Source organism: Salmo salar, chromosome 18, assembly GCF_965601325.2.
Source record: "Salmo salar chromosome 18, fSalSal1, whole genome shotgun sequence".
Taxonomy (NCBI): Eukaryota; Metazoa; Chordata; class Actinopteri; order Salmoniformes; family Salmonidae; genus Salmo; species Salmo salar.
Window position 1 is genome coordinate 71,579,988 of NC_138308.1, and position 12,608 is coordinate 71,592,595.

General features: G+C 42.9%; 1 protein-coding gene across 1 annotated transcript; it reads left to right on the forward strand.

Annotated features, from left to right (window-relative positions):
• Window positions 1–450: 450 nt before the first annotated feature.
• Window positions 451–11,965, forward strand: LOC106577553 (uncharacterized). Its single transcript, XM_014155681.2, has 9 exons — window positions 451–538; window positions 895–942; window positions 6,302–6,453; window positions 6,673–6,771; window positions 7,253–7,381; window positions 8,093–8,236; window positions 8,517–8,645; window positions 10,279–10,384; window positions 10,651–11,965. Exons 2-9 carry the CDS (start codon window positions 903–905, stop codon window positions 11,181–11,183), a joined length of 1,332 nt encoding a protein of 443 aa, XP_014011156.1. The 5' UTR covers window positions 451–538; window positions 895–902; the 3' UTR covers window positions 11,184–11,965.
• The last annotated feature ends 643 nt before the right edge of the window (window positions 11,966–12,608 follow it).

Genomic DNA, 12,608 nt, shown 5'->3' on the forward strand with positions numbered 1-12,608 from the left:
ATCAAACACATGATTTACATGTGTTTGATGCCATTCCTTTTGCTCCGTTCCAACCATTATTAGGAGGCGTCCTCCCCTCAGCAACCTCCACTGGACACCTTGGCTATAAAAAAAAAAAGTGTGCTTGAGCTTGGGTGTCCCGTAAGGTAAGACATCTACTTTCACTCCTGTTTTCAGAGCTGATCTGATTGGTCAAAAGACCAATTAGTGGAAAAAAGATCAGAATTGGTCTGCCTGTGTAAACGGAGCCAAAGATGGTAATTCTGTGTCACTTTATGTAATCAACGTGTGACCCCTTATCGCTAGACTAGAATCTCACGCGCTCTCCTCATGGTAAAGCCAATATGGATTTCTGGGAAGGTAGACTGATTATACTTCCAGAACGATCCCCCCCCCCCCCTCGCTTTGCCAATCACCATAAAAGGTCCAAAGATCAAACCACCTCAGCATGTAACAAAAACAGTAGCTGAGCAGGGTTTGCCGTCCAGTCTTACCACCACCACCAAGACTGCGCACCAGCCCGACCTACACGCATAGGGTAGAATTTTGAATTTGGGGATTTTTTATCTCAAATGTTTTATTCTTTATAATTTCATCCAACGTAATGATACAGCCATTGCTGTAGTTTTCATTATGATGTAGATTATATTTCTCTATTGAAGTAATTTTCATAGCTTCAACAACTGCATCTGGCATTGGTCTTAGATCTGCGTTTAGATTTTGTGTAGATATTTCATACCATTGTACTGTATATTCAAAGCTTGCTAGTGGACTTTCAGTTTTTAATTAGGTTGTGCCATTTTGTAAAATTCAACATGTGGATACATAGTAATATCCTCAGTGGCCTCATTGTCAAATGGAATATTTTGTAAGGAGTCTAATTTGTCCATACAGGACTAAGGATGGAATCTTTCAAGATGAAGAGCATTCTGAAGGTGTCTAGTAAGTATTTTTCCCTATTAACAGTATTATATGTATATATTATAATATATGTTATACATTATTGTCTTATACATATATACAAAGCCTTCGGAAAGTATTCAGACCCCTTGACTTTTCCCACATTTTGTTAGGTTACACCTTATTCTAAAATTGATTAAATCATGTTTTCCCCCTCATCAATCTGCACACAATACCCCATAATGACAAAGCAAAAACAGGTTTTTAGACTTTTTGCTAATTATATATCACGTTTACACAAGTATTCAGACCCTTTACTCAATACTTTGTCGAACCACCTTTTGCAGAGATTACAGCCTTGAGTCTTCTTGGGTATAACGCTACAAGCTTGGCACTCCTGTATTTGGGGAGTTTCTCCCATTCTTCTCTGCAGATCCTCTCAAGCTCCATCAGGTTGGACATTTGCTGCACAGCTATTTTCAGGTCTCTCCAGACATGTTCGATCAGGTTTAAGTCCAGGCTCTGGCTGGGCCACTCCTGCATTGTCTTGGCTGTGTGCTTAGGGTCGTTGTCTTGTTGGAAGGTGAACGTTTGCCCCAGTCTGAGGTTGTGAGTGCTCTGGAAGTTTTCATCAAGGATCTCTCTGTACTTTGCTTTGTTCATCTTTGCCTCGATCCTGACTAGTCCAGTCTTTGCTGCTGAAAAACATCCCCACAACATGATGTTCCCACCACCATGCTTCACTGTAGGGATGGTGCCAGGTTTCGTAAAGATGTGACGCTTAGCATTCAGGCCAAATAGTTTATCTTGGTTTCATCAGATCAGAGAATCTTGTTTGTCATGGTCTGAGAGTCTTTAGGAGCCTTTTGGCAAACTCCAAGTGCACTGTCATGTGCCTTTTACTGAGGAGTGGCTTCCGTCTGGCAATTCTACCATAAAGGCCTGATTGGTGGAGTGCTTCAGAGATGGCTGTCCTTCTGGAAGGTTCTCCTATCTCCACAGAGGACCAGCGGGTACTTGGTCACCTCCCTGACCAAGGCCCTTCTCCCCCGATTGCTCAGTTTGGCTGGGCGGCCAGCTCTAGGAAGAGTCTTGGTGGTTACAAACTTCTTTCATTTAAGAATGATGCAGACCCTTGTGTTCTTGGGGACTGTCAATGCTGCATAAATATTTTGGTACCCTTCCCCAGATCTGTACCTCGACACAATCCTGTCTCGGAGTTCAATGGACAGTTCCTTCGACCTCATGGCTTAGTTTTTGATCTGACATGCACTGTCAACTGTGGGACCTTTTATAGACAGGTGTGTGCCTTTCCAAATCATGTCCAATCAAGTGAATTTACCATGAGTGGACTCCAAGTTGTAGATACATTTCAAGGATGATCAATGGAAACAGGATGCACCTAAGCTCAATTTCGGGTCTTATAGCAAAGGGTAAAAAAAAATTGTTGTTGACTTTTTAAATGTATTCAATTTTAGATTAAGGTTGTAACGTAACAAAATGTGGAAAAAGTCAAGGGGTCTGAATACTTTCCCAAAGGCACTGAATATATGTGATCATATACAAATGTAAGCAAGGTTTGAAATTATTATGTTTTAGTCAAATATTATATATTTTTGGGCATCTTGTGGTCAGTTTGCAATCTACATATTATTGGTAATTATGTTCCAGCCCCCTGACCTTCCACTCAAGAAAAAATCAGCCCGTAGCTGAATCTATACTGAACAAAAATAGAAACGCAACATGCAACAGTTTCAAAGATTTTACTGAGTTACAGTTCATATAAGGAAATTGGTCAATTAAAATAAATAAATTAAGCCAAAATCTATGGATTTCACATGACTGGGAATACAGATATGCATCTGTTGGTCCCAGATACCTTAAAAAAAGGTAGGGGCATGGATCAGAAAACCAGTCAGTATCTTGTGTGACCACCATTTGCCTCATGCATCACGACACATCTTCACATAAGAGGCGACATCGGGATGCTGGCCTTCTAGGCAGATTTGCAAAGAAAAAGCAATATCTCAGACTGGCCAATAAAAATAAAAGATTAAGATGGGCAAAATCAAACAGACGCTGGACAGGAGAACTCTCGGAACTCCCGGAGTCGCCTCTTCATTGTTGACGTTGAGACTGGTGTTTTGCGGGTACTATTTAATGAAGCTGCCAGTTGAGGACTTGTGAGGCGTCTGTTTCTCAAACTAGACACTCTAATATACTTGTCCTCTTGCTCAGTTGTGCACCGTGGCCCCCCACTCCTCTTTCTATTCTGGTTAGAGCCAGTTTGTGTTGTTCTGTGAAGGGAGTAGTACACAGCGTTGTACGAGATCTTCAGTTTTTTGGCAATCTCTCGCATGGAATAGCCTTCATTTCTCAGAACAAGAATAGACTGACGAGTTTCAGAAGAAAGTTATTTGTTTCTGGCCATTTTGAACCTGTAATCGAATACACAAATGCTGATGCTCCAGATACTCAACTATTCTAAAGAAGGCCAGTTTTATTGCTTCTTTAATCAGGACAACAGTTTTGAGCTGTGCTAACATAATTGCAAAAGGGTTTTCTAATGGTCAATTAGCCTTTTAAAATGATAAACTTGGATCAGCTAACACAACGTGCCATTGGAACACAGGAGTGATGGTTGCTGATAATAGGCTTCTGTACATAGGCTTCTGTACGCCTATGTAGATATTCCATAAAATAAATCTGCCGTTTCCAGCTACAATAGTCATTTACAACATTAACAATGTCTACACTTTATTTCTGATCAATTTGATGTTATTTTAATGGACAAAAAATTGCTTTTCTTTCAAAAACAAGGACATTTCTAAGTGACCCCAAACTTTTGAACGGTAGTGTATGTAACCTTTGTTTAGAACTACAGTATTTTGAATCGCATGCCAATATATTAAATGTGACTACATGGATAATTATCTATTGTTCTAATATGGATAATTAATGGATTCCAAAATGGTATTAAATCTTTATCTAATCAGATAGATCACAATCGTCCAAAAGTTAGGCAATCATCAAATACAAGCATCGATCAATGGATTTTTTGAACATTATCTACTACCATCTATCTACCTTATCCATTCATAGGACTTGGCCGCTTCGTAATAATTAACAATGCACAATAGAGCGAATAGTTACTATTTTAAGTCCAATGCAGACGTTTTTTGTTTTTATCTCAATATCAAATCATTTCTGGTAACAATTACTGTGATTGTTTTCCATTAAAATGCTCAATTTTTTTTATAAATAGCTTCTTCCCACTGGGTACACACAAGTTGAATCAACGTTTTTTTCCACGTCATTTCACAGAATTACGTTGAACCAACATGTAATAGACATTGAATGGACTTCTGTGTCCAGTGGGTTAACAAAGAGCAATTTCTCAAGCAAAAATGTTGACAGGACCGTTTGGAAGTGGTCTGTGGGAAGGGGAAAACTGAAAACTAGCTGTTAAAACTAGCTCTCTTTCTTATTGGTCTATTAACTAATTTACGGCCTGGTGATGTCACCAGCAGGCCAAAACTCCATCCCACCACAACAGGCTGAAATTTCAGGCGGTCTTTTCAAACAGCTCTTACACTAAAATGACATTATCACAATCTTCCCAATTTCACAGTATTATTCCAACTTCATAGTGTGGAAATATATACTGCTCAAAAAAATAAAGGGAACACTTAAACAACACAATGTAACTCCAAGTCAATCACACTTCTGTGAAATCAAACTGTCCACTTAGGAAGCAACACTGATTGACAATACATTTCACATGCTGTTGTGCAAATGGAATAGACAACAGGTGGAAATTATAGGCAATTAGCAAGACACCCCCAATAAAGGAGTGGTTCTGCAGGTGGGGACCACAGACCACTTCTCAGTTCCTATGCTTCCTGGCTGATGTTTTGGTCACTTTTGAATGCTGGCGGTGCTTTCACTCTAGTGGTAGCATGAGAAGGAGTCTACAACCCACACAAGTGGCTCAGGTAGTGCAGCTCATCCAGGATGGCACATCAATGCGAGCTGTGGCAAGAAGGTTTGCTGTGTCTGTCAGCGTAGTGTCCAGAGCATGGAGGCGCTACCAGGAGACAGGCCAGTACATCAGGAGACGTGGAGGAGGGCGTAGGAGGGCAACAACCCAGCAGCAGGACCGCTACCTCCGCCTTTGAGCAAGGAGGAGCAGGAGAATCACTGCCAGAGCCCTGCAAAATGACATCCAGCAGGCCACAAATGTGCATGTGTCTGCTCAAACGGTCAGAAACAGACTCCATGAGGGTGGTATGAGGGCCCGACGTCCACAGGTGGGGGTTGTGCTTACAGCCCAACACCGTGCAGGACGTTTGGCATTTGCCAGAGAACACCAAGATTGGCAAATTCGCCACTGGCGCCCTGTGCTCTTCACAGATGAAAGCAGGTTCACACTGAGCACATGTGACAGACGTGACAGAGTCTGGAGACGCCGTGGAGAACGTTCTGCTGCCTGCAACATCCTCCAGCATGACCGGTTTGGCGGTGGGTCAGTCATGGTGTGGGGTGGCATTTCTTTGGGGGGCCGCACAGCCCTCCATGTGCTCGCCAGAGGTAGCCTGACTGCCATTAGGTACCGAGATGAGATCCTCAGACCCCTTGTGAGACCATATGCTGGTGCGGTTGGCCCTGGGTTCCTCCTAATGCAAGACAATGCTAGACCTCATGTGGCTGGAGTGTGTCAGCAGTTCCTGCAAGAGGAAGGCATTGATGCTCTGGACTGACCCGCCCGTTCCCCAGACCTGAATCCAATTGAGCACATCTGGGACATCATGTCTCGCTCCATCCACCAACGCCACGTTGCACCACAGACTGTCCAGGAGTTGGCGGATGCTTTAGTCCAGGTCTGGGAGGAGATCCCTCAGGAGACCATCCGCCAACTCATCAGGAGCATGCCCAGGCGTTGTAGGGAGGTCATACAGGCACGCGGAGGCCACACACACTACTGAGCCTCATTTTGACTTGTTTTAAGGACATTACATCAAAGTTGGATCAGCCTGTAGTGTGGTTTTCCACTTTAATTTTGAGTGTGACTCCAAATCCAGACCTCCATGGGTTGATAAATTGGATTTCCATTTATTATTTTTGTGTGATTTTGTTGTCAGCACATTCAACTATGTAAAGAAAAAAGTATTTAATAAGATTATTTCATTAATTCAGATCTAGGATGTGTTATTTTAGTGTTCCCTTTATTTTTTGGAGCAGTGTATATAAAACACAGGAAATCACATTTTTGACTGCACTGGGCCTTTAAGCAATAACTCATTTGATTTAATTAAATCTGACGTAAAGTTAAATGTATTCGCTTAGTTAAATCTGACTCCTCTTCCACTATAATCTAATTTTATCACTATTCCACCTCCAGAGCTTAACTCCCAGCTGAAGTTGGAGAGCTCTACCCAGAGTCAATCCATTGGGGCGGTGCGCTGGAACCTTCCTGAAGAGGACCTCCAGGCCCACAGCTCAGCCCCTACCAGCCCCCGCAAGAGCAGTACCCCCTCCACACGTCGCTCATCGGTAGGCGACACACATGCACGCACACCTCCATCCACTCACAGCATCACATCAGCATCCAGTCCATCCCAAACTCTTCCTGTTAAATTGTCTACTCTTTTACCTGTATATGTTCCTTTGTACTGTTTTTCTACCTTTACCTGCCTACCTGTTCATACTGTATGTGTGTGTGTGTGTGTGTGTGTGTGTGTGTGTGTGTGTGTGTGTGTGTGTCTCTTGTAGCAACACCCTCATCAGAATGGCATGAAGAACCTGCGCAGTCTGCAGGAATGTGTCCGCTTCATCAACCACTGGAAGGAGCAGGTGGCCCAAGTCTGCAAGGTACAGTAGGACCCTGAAAGGGGGAGAGAGAGAGAGGGGGGGGAAGATATATATCTATAGAAAGAACAAGGGAGGAGGGAACAAAAGCAGTAACTGAGAAAGTTCAGAGGTAGAAATGTATTTCCAAAGTTAGTATGATAGTATTAGTGAGTGTTATTTTGTCCCTTATTTGTATTAATGCAAAATGTGCGGTGAAGGAAAAATAGTAGGCCCGGCTTAGAGGGGCTGGTGTCGGGTCACTAGGAAACTTCCCATTTTGAATTTATTTGATGCCTAGTTGTTTTGGCCTTTTTGCAGTTTTTTTTGTGTGTGAATCAAACCTATATTACACACAAAATCCCAAGCTGTACTTTGTCAATGGAGACCACAGAATTTCTACAACATTGCTTTGACATTAAGATGATTGAGATGAGATAGCTATGCACACTATTGACAATGTACAGTATGGTATTGACCTGGTTGCTGTGTTGTCTTGTTGCAGAGTGGCAGTGATGCGGGGAAGGGAACCAGTAAAGGAGAGACCCCTGTGGAACTGAAAACAGAACGCAGTCTGGAAGAGAGCAGGAAACTCATTGTGCTGTGGGCCAATGAGCTCAACAGTGTCGACAAGGTCGAGAAAAAAACTAATACTGACTTTTTTTTGTGTACTCTTAAATGTTCGCTTGAAGTATCATAACTATCAATTAATCAAATGTATTTATAAAGCCCTTTTTACATCAGCGGATGTCACATAGTGCTATACAGAAACCCAGCCTAAAACCCCAAACAGCAAGCAACGCAGATGTAGAAGCACAGTGGCTATGACAAACTCCCTAGAAAGGCAGGAACCTAGGAAGAAACCTAGAGAGGAACCAGGCTCTGAAGGCTGGCCAGTCCTCTTCTGGCTGTGCCGGGGGGAGATAGTACATGGCCATTAAGGTCAGATTGTTCTTCAAGATGTTCAAACGTTCATAGCTGACGAGCAGGGTCATTCAGAGGTCGAGACAGCAGAGAGAGAGAGTCAAAAACAGTAGGCCCGGGACAAGGTAGCATGTCCGGTGAACAGGTTAGGGTTCCATAGTCGCAGGCAGAACAGTTGAAATTGGAGTAGCAGCACGACCAGGTGGACTGGGGACAGCCAGGAGTCATCAGGCCAGGTAGTCCTGAGGCATGGTCCTAGTGCTCAGATCGTCCGGAAGGGGATGGAGAGAGAAAATAAGAGGGAGCATGCTTCAATTCACACAGGACACCATAACCAGCTATTTTAAGTCAATTGATTCATAAGTAAATTATGTTGAATTTGACTGAAAACCTTCAACTGTGTTCCTCTGTGCCTCCTCAGCTGGCGAAGGCTAGGCCCTGGGTGCAGGAGAGATGTGAGAAGGAGGAGGAAGAAGAAGAAAACAAGGATGGTGAGAAAGACCCCGATGAGGAAGTGCAGCAGAGGATCATGGAGTGGGCCAAGGAGCTGCAAAGAGCCTCAGAGGTGAGAGGTCAGGGGTGACAGGTCAAGGTCAAGGGTACAAATGTATATGAGAAACAAAGGGACACTAACGAGGATGGAAATGGGGGAAAAACTGTGTTCCAAACTGATAGCAATTTGTATAACCTAGCTTTCAAATAGCCTGGGTTAACTGCTATCTGCAGATTTGCTACCAAATAGATACCATTTAGCATAAGGGCTAAAAAGTTGAAAAAATGTGATAGGAGACTGATAGAGATGACTTGGTATTAACGTCTGTCTGGCTATGTGTCTGTCTACACAGAGTTGTGGGGTGCAGAGCAATGAGCTAGGCAATGTTCTGCGTCTGCTGGGTCTGAGGAAGAAGAGACTGATCAACCTCCTGCCCTTACTAGAGTTCATTACTTGGTCACTGCTCAAAGAGGACTGCAAGGTGAGACGACACACACACACACACACACAAAACAAAAAAACACACAAAAACACACAAGCAAACACAAAAACATACACACCTCCCCAAAAAAGGAGGAAAAAAGCTGTAAAAGCGGTCAGATTAGTAGTTTATTAGAGCTCTTCTCATAAAACATAACTCAGAATGTTATGTACAACTTCTTCTTTTCTGAAGTCGTACACTTGCCTGAATCCATTGTAATTAGCAATATTCCCTCTTAAATGTAGATTGAGAATCAGCTATACAGTTATGTAGTCTACATAATCAAATATGCATACAGTGCCTTTAGACTCGAGGTACACCTGATTTGGGGAGTTTCTCCCATTCTTCTCTGCAGATCCTCTCAAGCTTTGTCAGGTCACCACACAGCTATTTGCAGGTCTCTCCAGAGATGTTCGATCGGGTTCAAGTCCGGGCTCTGGCTGGGCAACTCAAGGACATTCAGAAACTTGTCCCGAAGTCACTCCTGCATTGTCTTAGCTGTGTGCTTAGGGTTGTTGTCCTGTTGGAAGGTGAATCTTCGCCCCAGTCTGAGGTCCTGAGCGCTCTGGAGCAGGTTTTCATCAAGGATCTCTCTGTACTTTGTTCCGTTCATCTTTCCCTCGATCCTGATTAGTCTTCAAGTCCCTGCAAGCTGAAAAACATCCCCACAACATGATGCTGCCACCACCATGTTTCACCATAGAGATGGTGCCCGGTTTCCTCCAGAAGTGACGCTTGGCATTCAGGCCAAAGAGTGCAATCTTGGTTTCATCAGACCAAAGAATCTTGTTTCTCATGTCCTTTTGGTGCCTTTTGGCAAACTCCAATCGGGCTGTCGTGCATTTTACTGAAGAGTGGTTTCCGTCTGGCCACTCTACCATAAAATGCCTGATTGGTGGAGTGCTGCAGAGATGGTTGTCCTTCTGGAAGGTTCTCACATCTCTACAGAGGAACTCTGGAGCTCTGTCAGAGTGACCACCGGGTTCTTGGTCACCTCCCTGACCAAGGCCCTTCTCCCCTGATTGCTCAGTTTGGCCGGCTCTAGGAAGAGTCTTGGTGGTTTCAAACTTCTTCCATTTAAGAATGATGGAGGCCACTGTGTTCTTGGGGAAATTCAATGTTGCAGAAATGTTTTGGTACACATCCCCAGATCTGTGCCTCGACACAATCCTCTCTCAGAGCTCTACGGACAATTCCTTCGACCTCATGGCTTGGCTTTTGCTCTGACATGCACTGTCAAGTGTGTGCCTTTCCAAATCATGTCCAATCAATTAAATTTACCACAGGTAAAGTTGTAGAAACGTCTGAAGGCTGATCAATGGAAACAGGATGCACTTCGAGCTCAATTTCAAGTCTCATAGCAAAGGGTCCGAATACTTTTTTAATTAGCAAAAAAACAGTTTTCGCTTTGTCATTATGGGTTATTGTGTGTAGATTAACGAGGGAAAAAATGTATTTAATCAATTTAAGAATACGGCTGTAACGTAACAAAATGTGGGAAAAGGGAAGGGATCTGAATACTTTCCGAATGCGCTGTATACCATTTGAGCTCACAGTAATATGATGGAAATGAAACTATTAAAGACAATTCTTTACCTACATTCATACACTTTGTCTGTGTTCCTATTTTCAGGGTGGCATTTCTCAGCTGTGGCTGTCAGCAAAGCAGCGCACCTGGAAGGCAGGCACTCCAAGATACATCCCTAACTCAGTGTGGAACTGGATGATCAGTGCATCAGGTATCTATCCGTCTATTTGGACACATGCTTTAATATGAACTATTAATTTAAAAAAAAGAATCACAGAAAATTTGAATGAATAAAAGTATACATTTAAAGCATTTTCATACATTTTGCCCAAACCTTAAACTACAACAAAATATTGGTACTACTAGGATAGAAAAGAGGAAGAGTGGAAAATGGATGACAGAATGTTATTTAAAATGGTGAAAGTAAAACATGTGTCGCACATTTTCAAAAAGTTGTCAATTCTCTCCTCCCTGTAGCCGATGTGACCTTTGACCCCATGACCAACCACCTGTGGCTCCAGCTCTCAGATGACCACCGCAAGGTCCAGGAGGGCATGTCTGAGTCCAATCTGCCATTCAGTCCCCAGCGCTTCGACGCCTGGCCTGGCGTGCTGGGCTGGGAGGGATACGCCTCCGGACGGCACTACTGGGAAGTAGACATAGCCAACAACGGCTACTGGCGGGTCGGCCTGACCACGGCGAGTGCCAAACGCCACGGCCGCTTCCCCATGAGCCCCCAGACGGGCTACTGGACCCTGTGGCGCAGCATGCACCAGTTCTACGCCTGTACCAAGCCTGAGACGCCCCTGCCCCTGGGTCTTGTGGCCCGCCGGATGGGGATCTATCTAGATTACGAGGAAGGACAGATCTCCTTCTACAACGCAGAGACCAAGACGCACATCTATACATTCACAGGCACGTTCAAGGAGAAGCTATACCCGGTGTTTGCCCCGCTGGACGGACGCGCACTCATCACCATCATCTCGCCACACAAGGTCTCTACACTTTGAAGACATCATGGGTCTTTGGTTCAGAGATTCTCCCCAACATATGCTGACTACAGACCTGGTTTTCCTTTGCCTTTCAATCACTGGCTTATTTGGACTTGGAAAACCAGGTGTGTGGAGTGGACTCTGGTTAATCAATAAGATTCATTGATCAATGAAGTACCAAGAATAAGAGAAAACCATTGGAGAAGAGTTTGACCCGCAAAGACACTTTGACCCGCAAAGACTTGGGTTGAGCTTGGGTTTGCCCTGTTTCGACAACAGTTGGCCTAGACACTTCTGTATGGATCTTAAGAGCTGTATGGGAAGAAGCAAATAGGCAACGTCATACCCTAAAATAAAACAAATGAATTTGACAAGCTAGATTTAAACAGTACATGTCTGAAAAGCCCCCCCATTTTAATACGTAAAAAAATGTATCTAAATACTGTATATAAATTGCATTATAATACTGAAACAGCTTGCTAAATGGAAGATGGGAAATGTATACTGAGGAAATCTAACTACAATATATCTATATATTGCAGTGTATCTATTTACCTATATACAGTATCTATACCTTATGTCTTTATATATTTATGCACTTTCATAATATGTATACAGTGCCTACAGAAAGTATTTACACCCCTTGACTTTTTCCACATTTTGTTGTGTTATAGCCTGAATTTGAAATTGATTAAATTTCGATTTGTCACTGGCCTACACTCAATACAACACAATGTCAAAATGGAATTATGCTTTTAGAAATGTTTACAAATTAATAAAAAATGAAAAGCTTGAGTCAATATGTATTCAACTCCTTTGTTATGGCAAGCCTAAATAAGTTCAGGAGTAAGAATTTGCTTAACAACTCACATAATAAGTTGCATGGACTCTGTGTGCAATAATAATGTTTTTTGAATGACTACCTCATCTCTCTACCCCACACATACAATTATCTGTCAGGTCCCTCAGTCGAGCAGTGAATTTCAAACATATTTACCCACAAAGACGAGGGAGGTTTTCCAATGTCTAGCAAAGAAGGGCACCTATTGGTAGATGGGTAAAAAACAGGCAGACATTTAATATCCCTTTGAGCATGGTGAAGTTATTAATTCAACTTTGGATGGTGTATCAATACACCCAGTCACTACAAAGATACAGGTGTCCTTCCTATCTCAGTTGCCGGAGAGGAAGGAAACCGCTCAGGGATTTCACCATGAGGCCAATGATTACTTTAAAACAGTTACAGAGTTGAATTGCTGTGATAGGTGAAAACTGAGGATGGATCAACAACATTGTAGTTTCTTCATAATAATAACATAATTGACAGAGTAAAAAGAAGGAAGTCTGTACAGAATAAAAATATTCCAAAACATGCATTCTCTTTGCAACAAGGCACTAAAGCAATACTGCAAAGAATGTGGCAAAGCAATTAACTTTTGCACT

Coding starts and splice junctions, on each gene's coding strand:
- LOC106577553 (XM_014155681.2), top strand. CDS start 903: ATGGAATCTTTCAAGATGAAGAGCATTCTGAAGGTGTCTA. Junction 6,454..6,672: donor CCTCCACACGTCGCTCATCG/GTAGGCGACACA, acceptor TGTCTCTTGTAG/CAACACCCTCATCAGAATGG. Junction 8,237..8,516: donor AGCTGCAAAGAGCCTCAGAG/GTGAGAGGTCAG, acceptor CTGTCTACACAG/AGTTGTGGGGTGCAGAGCAA.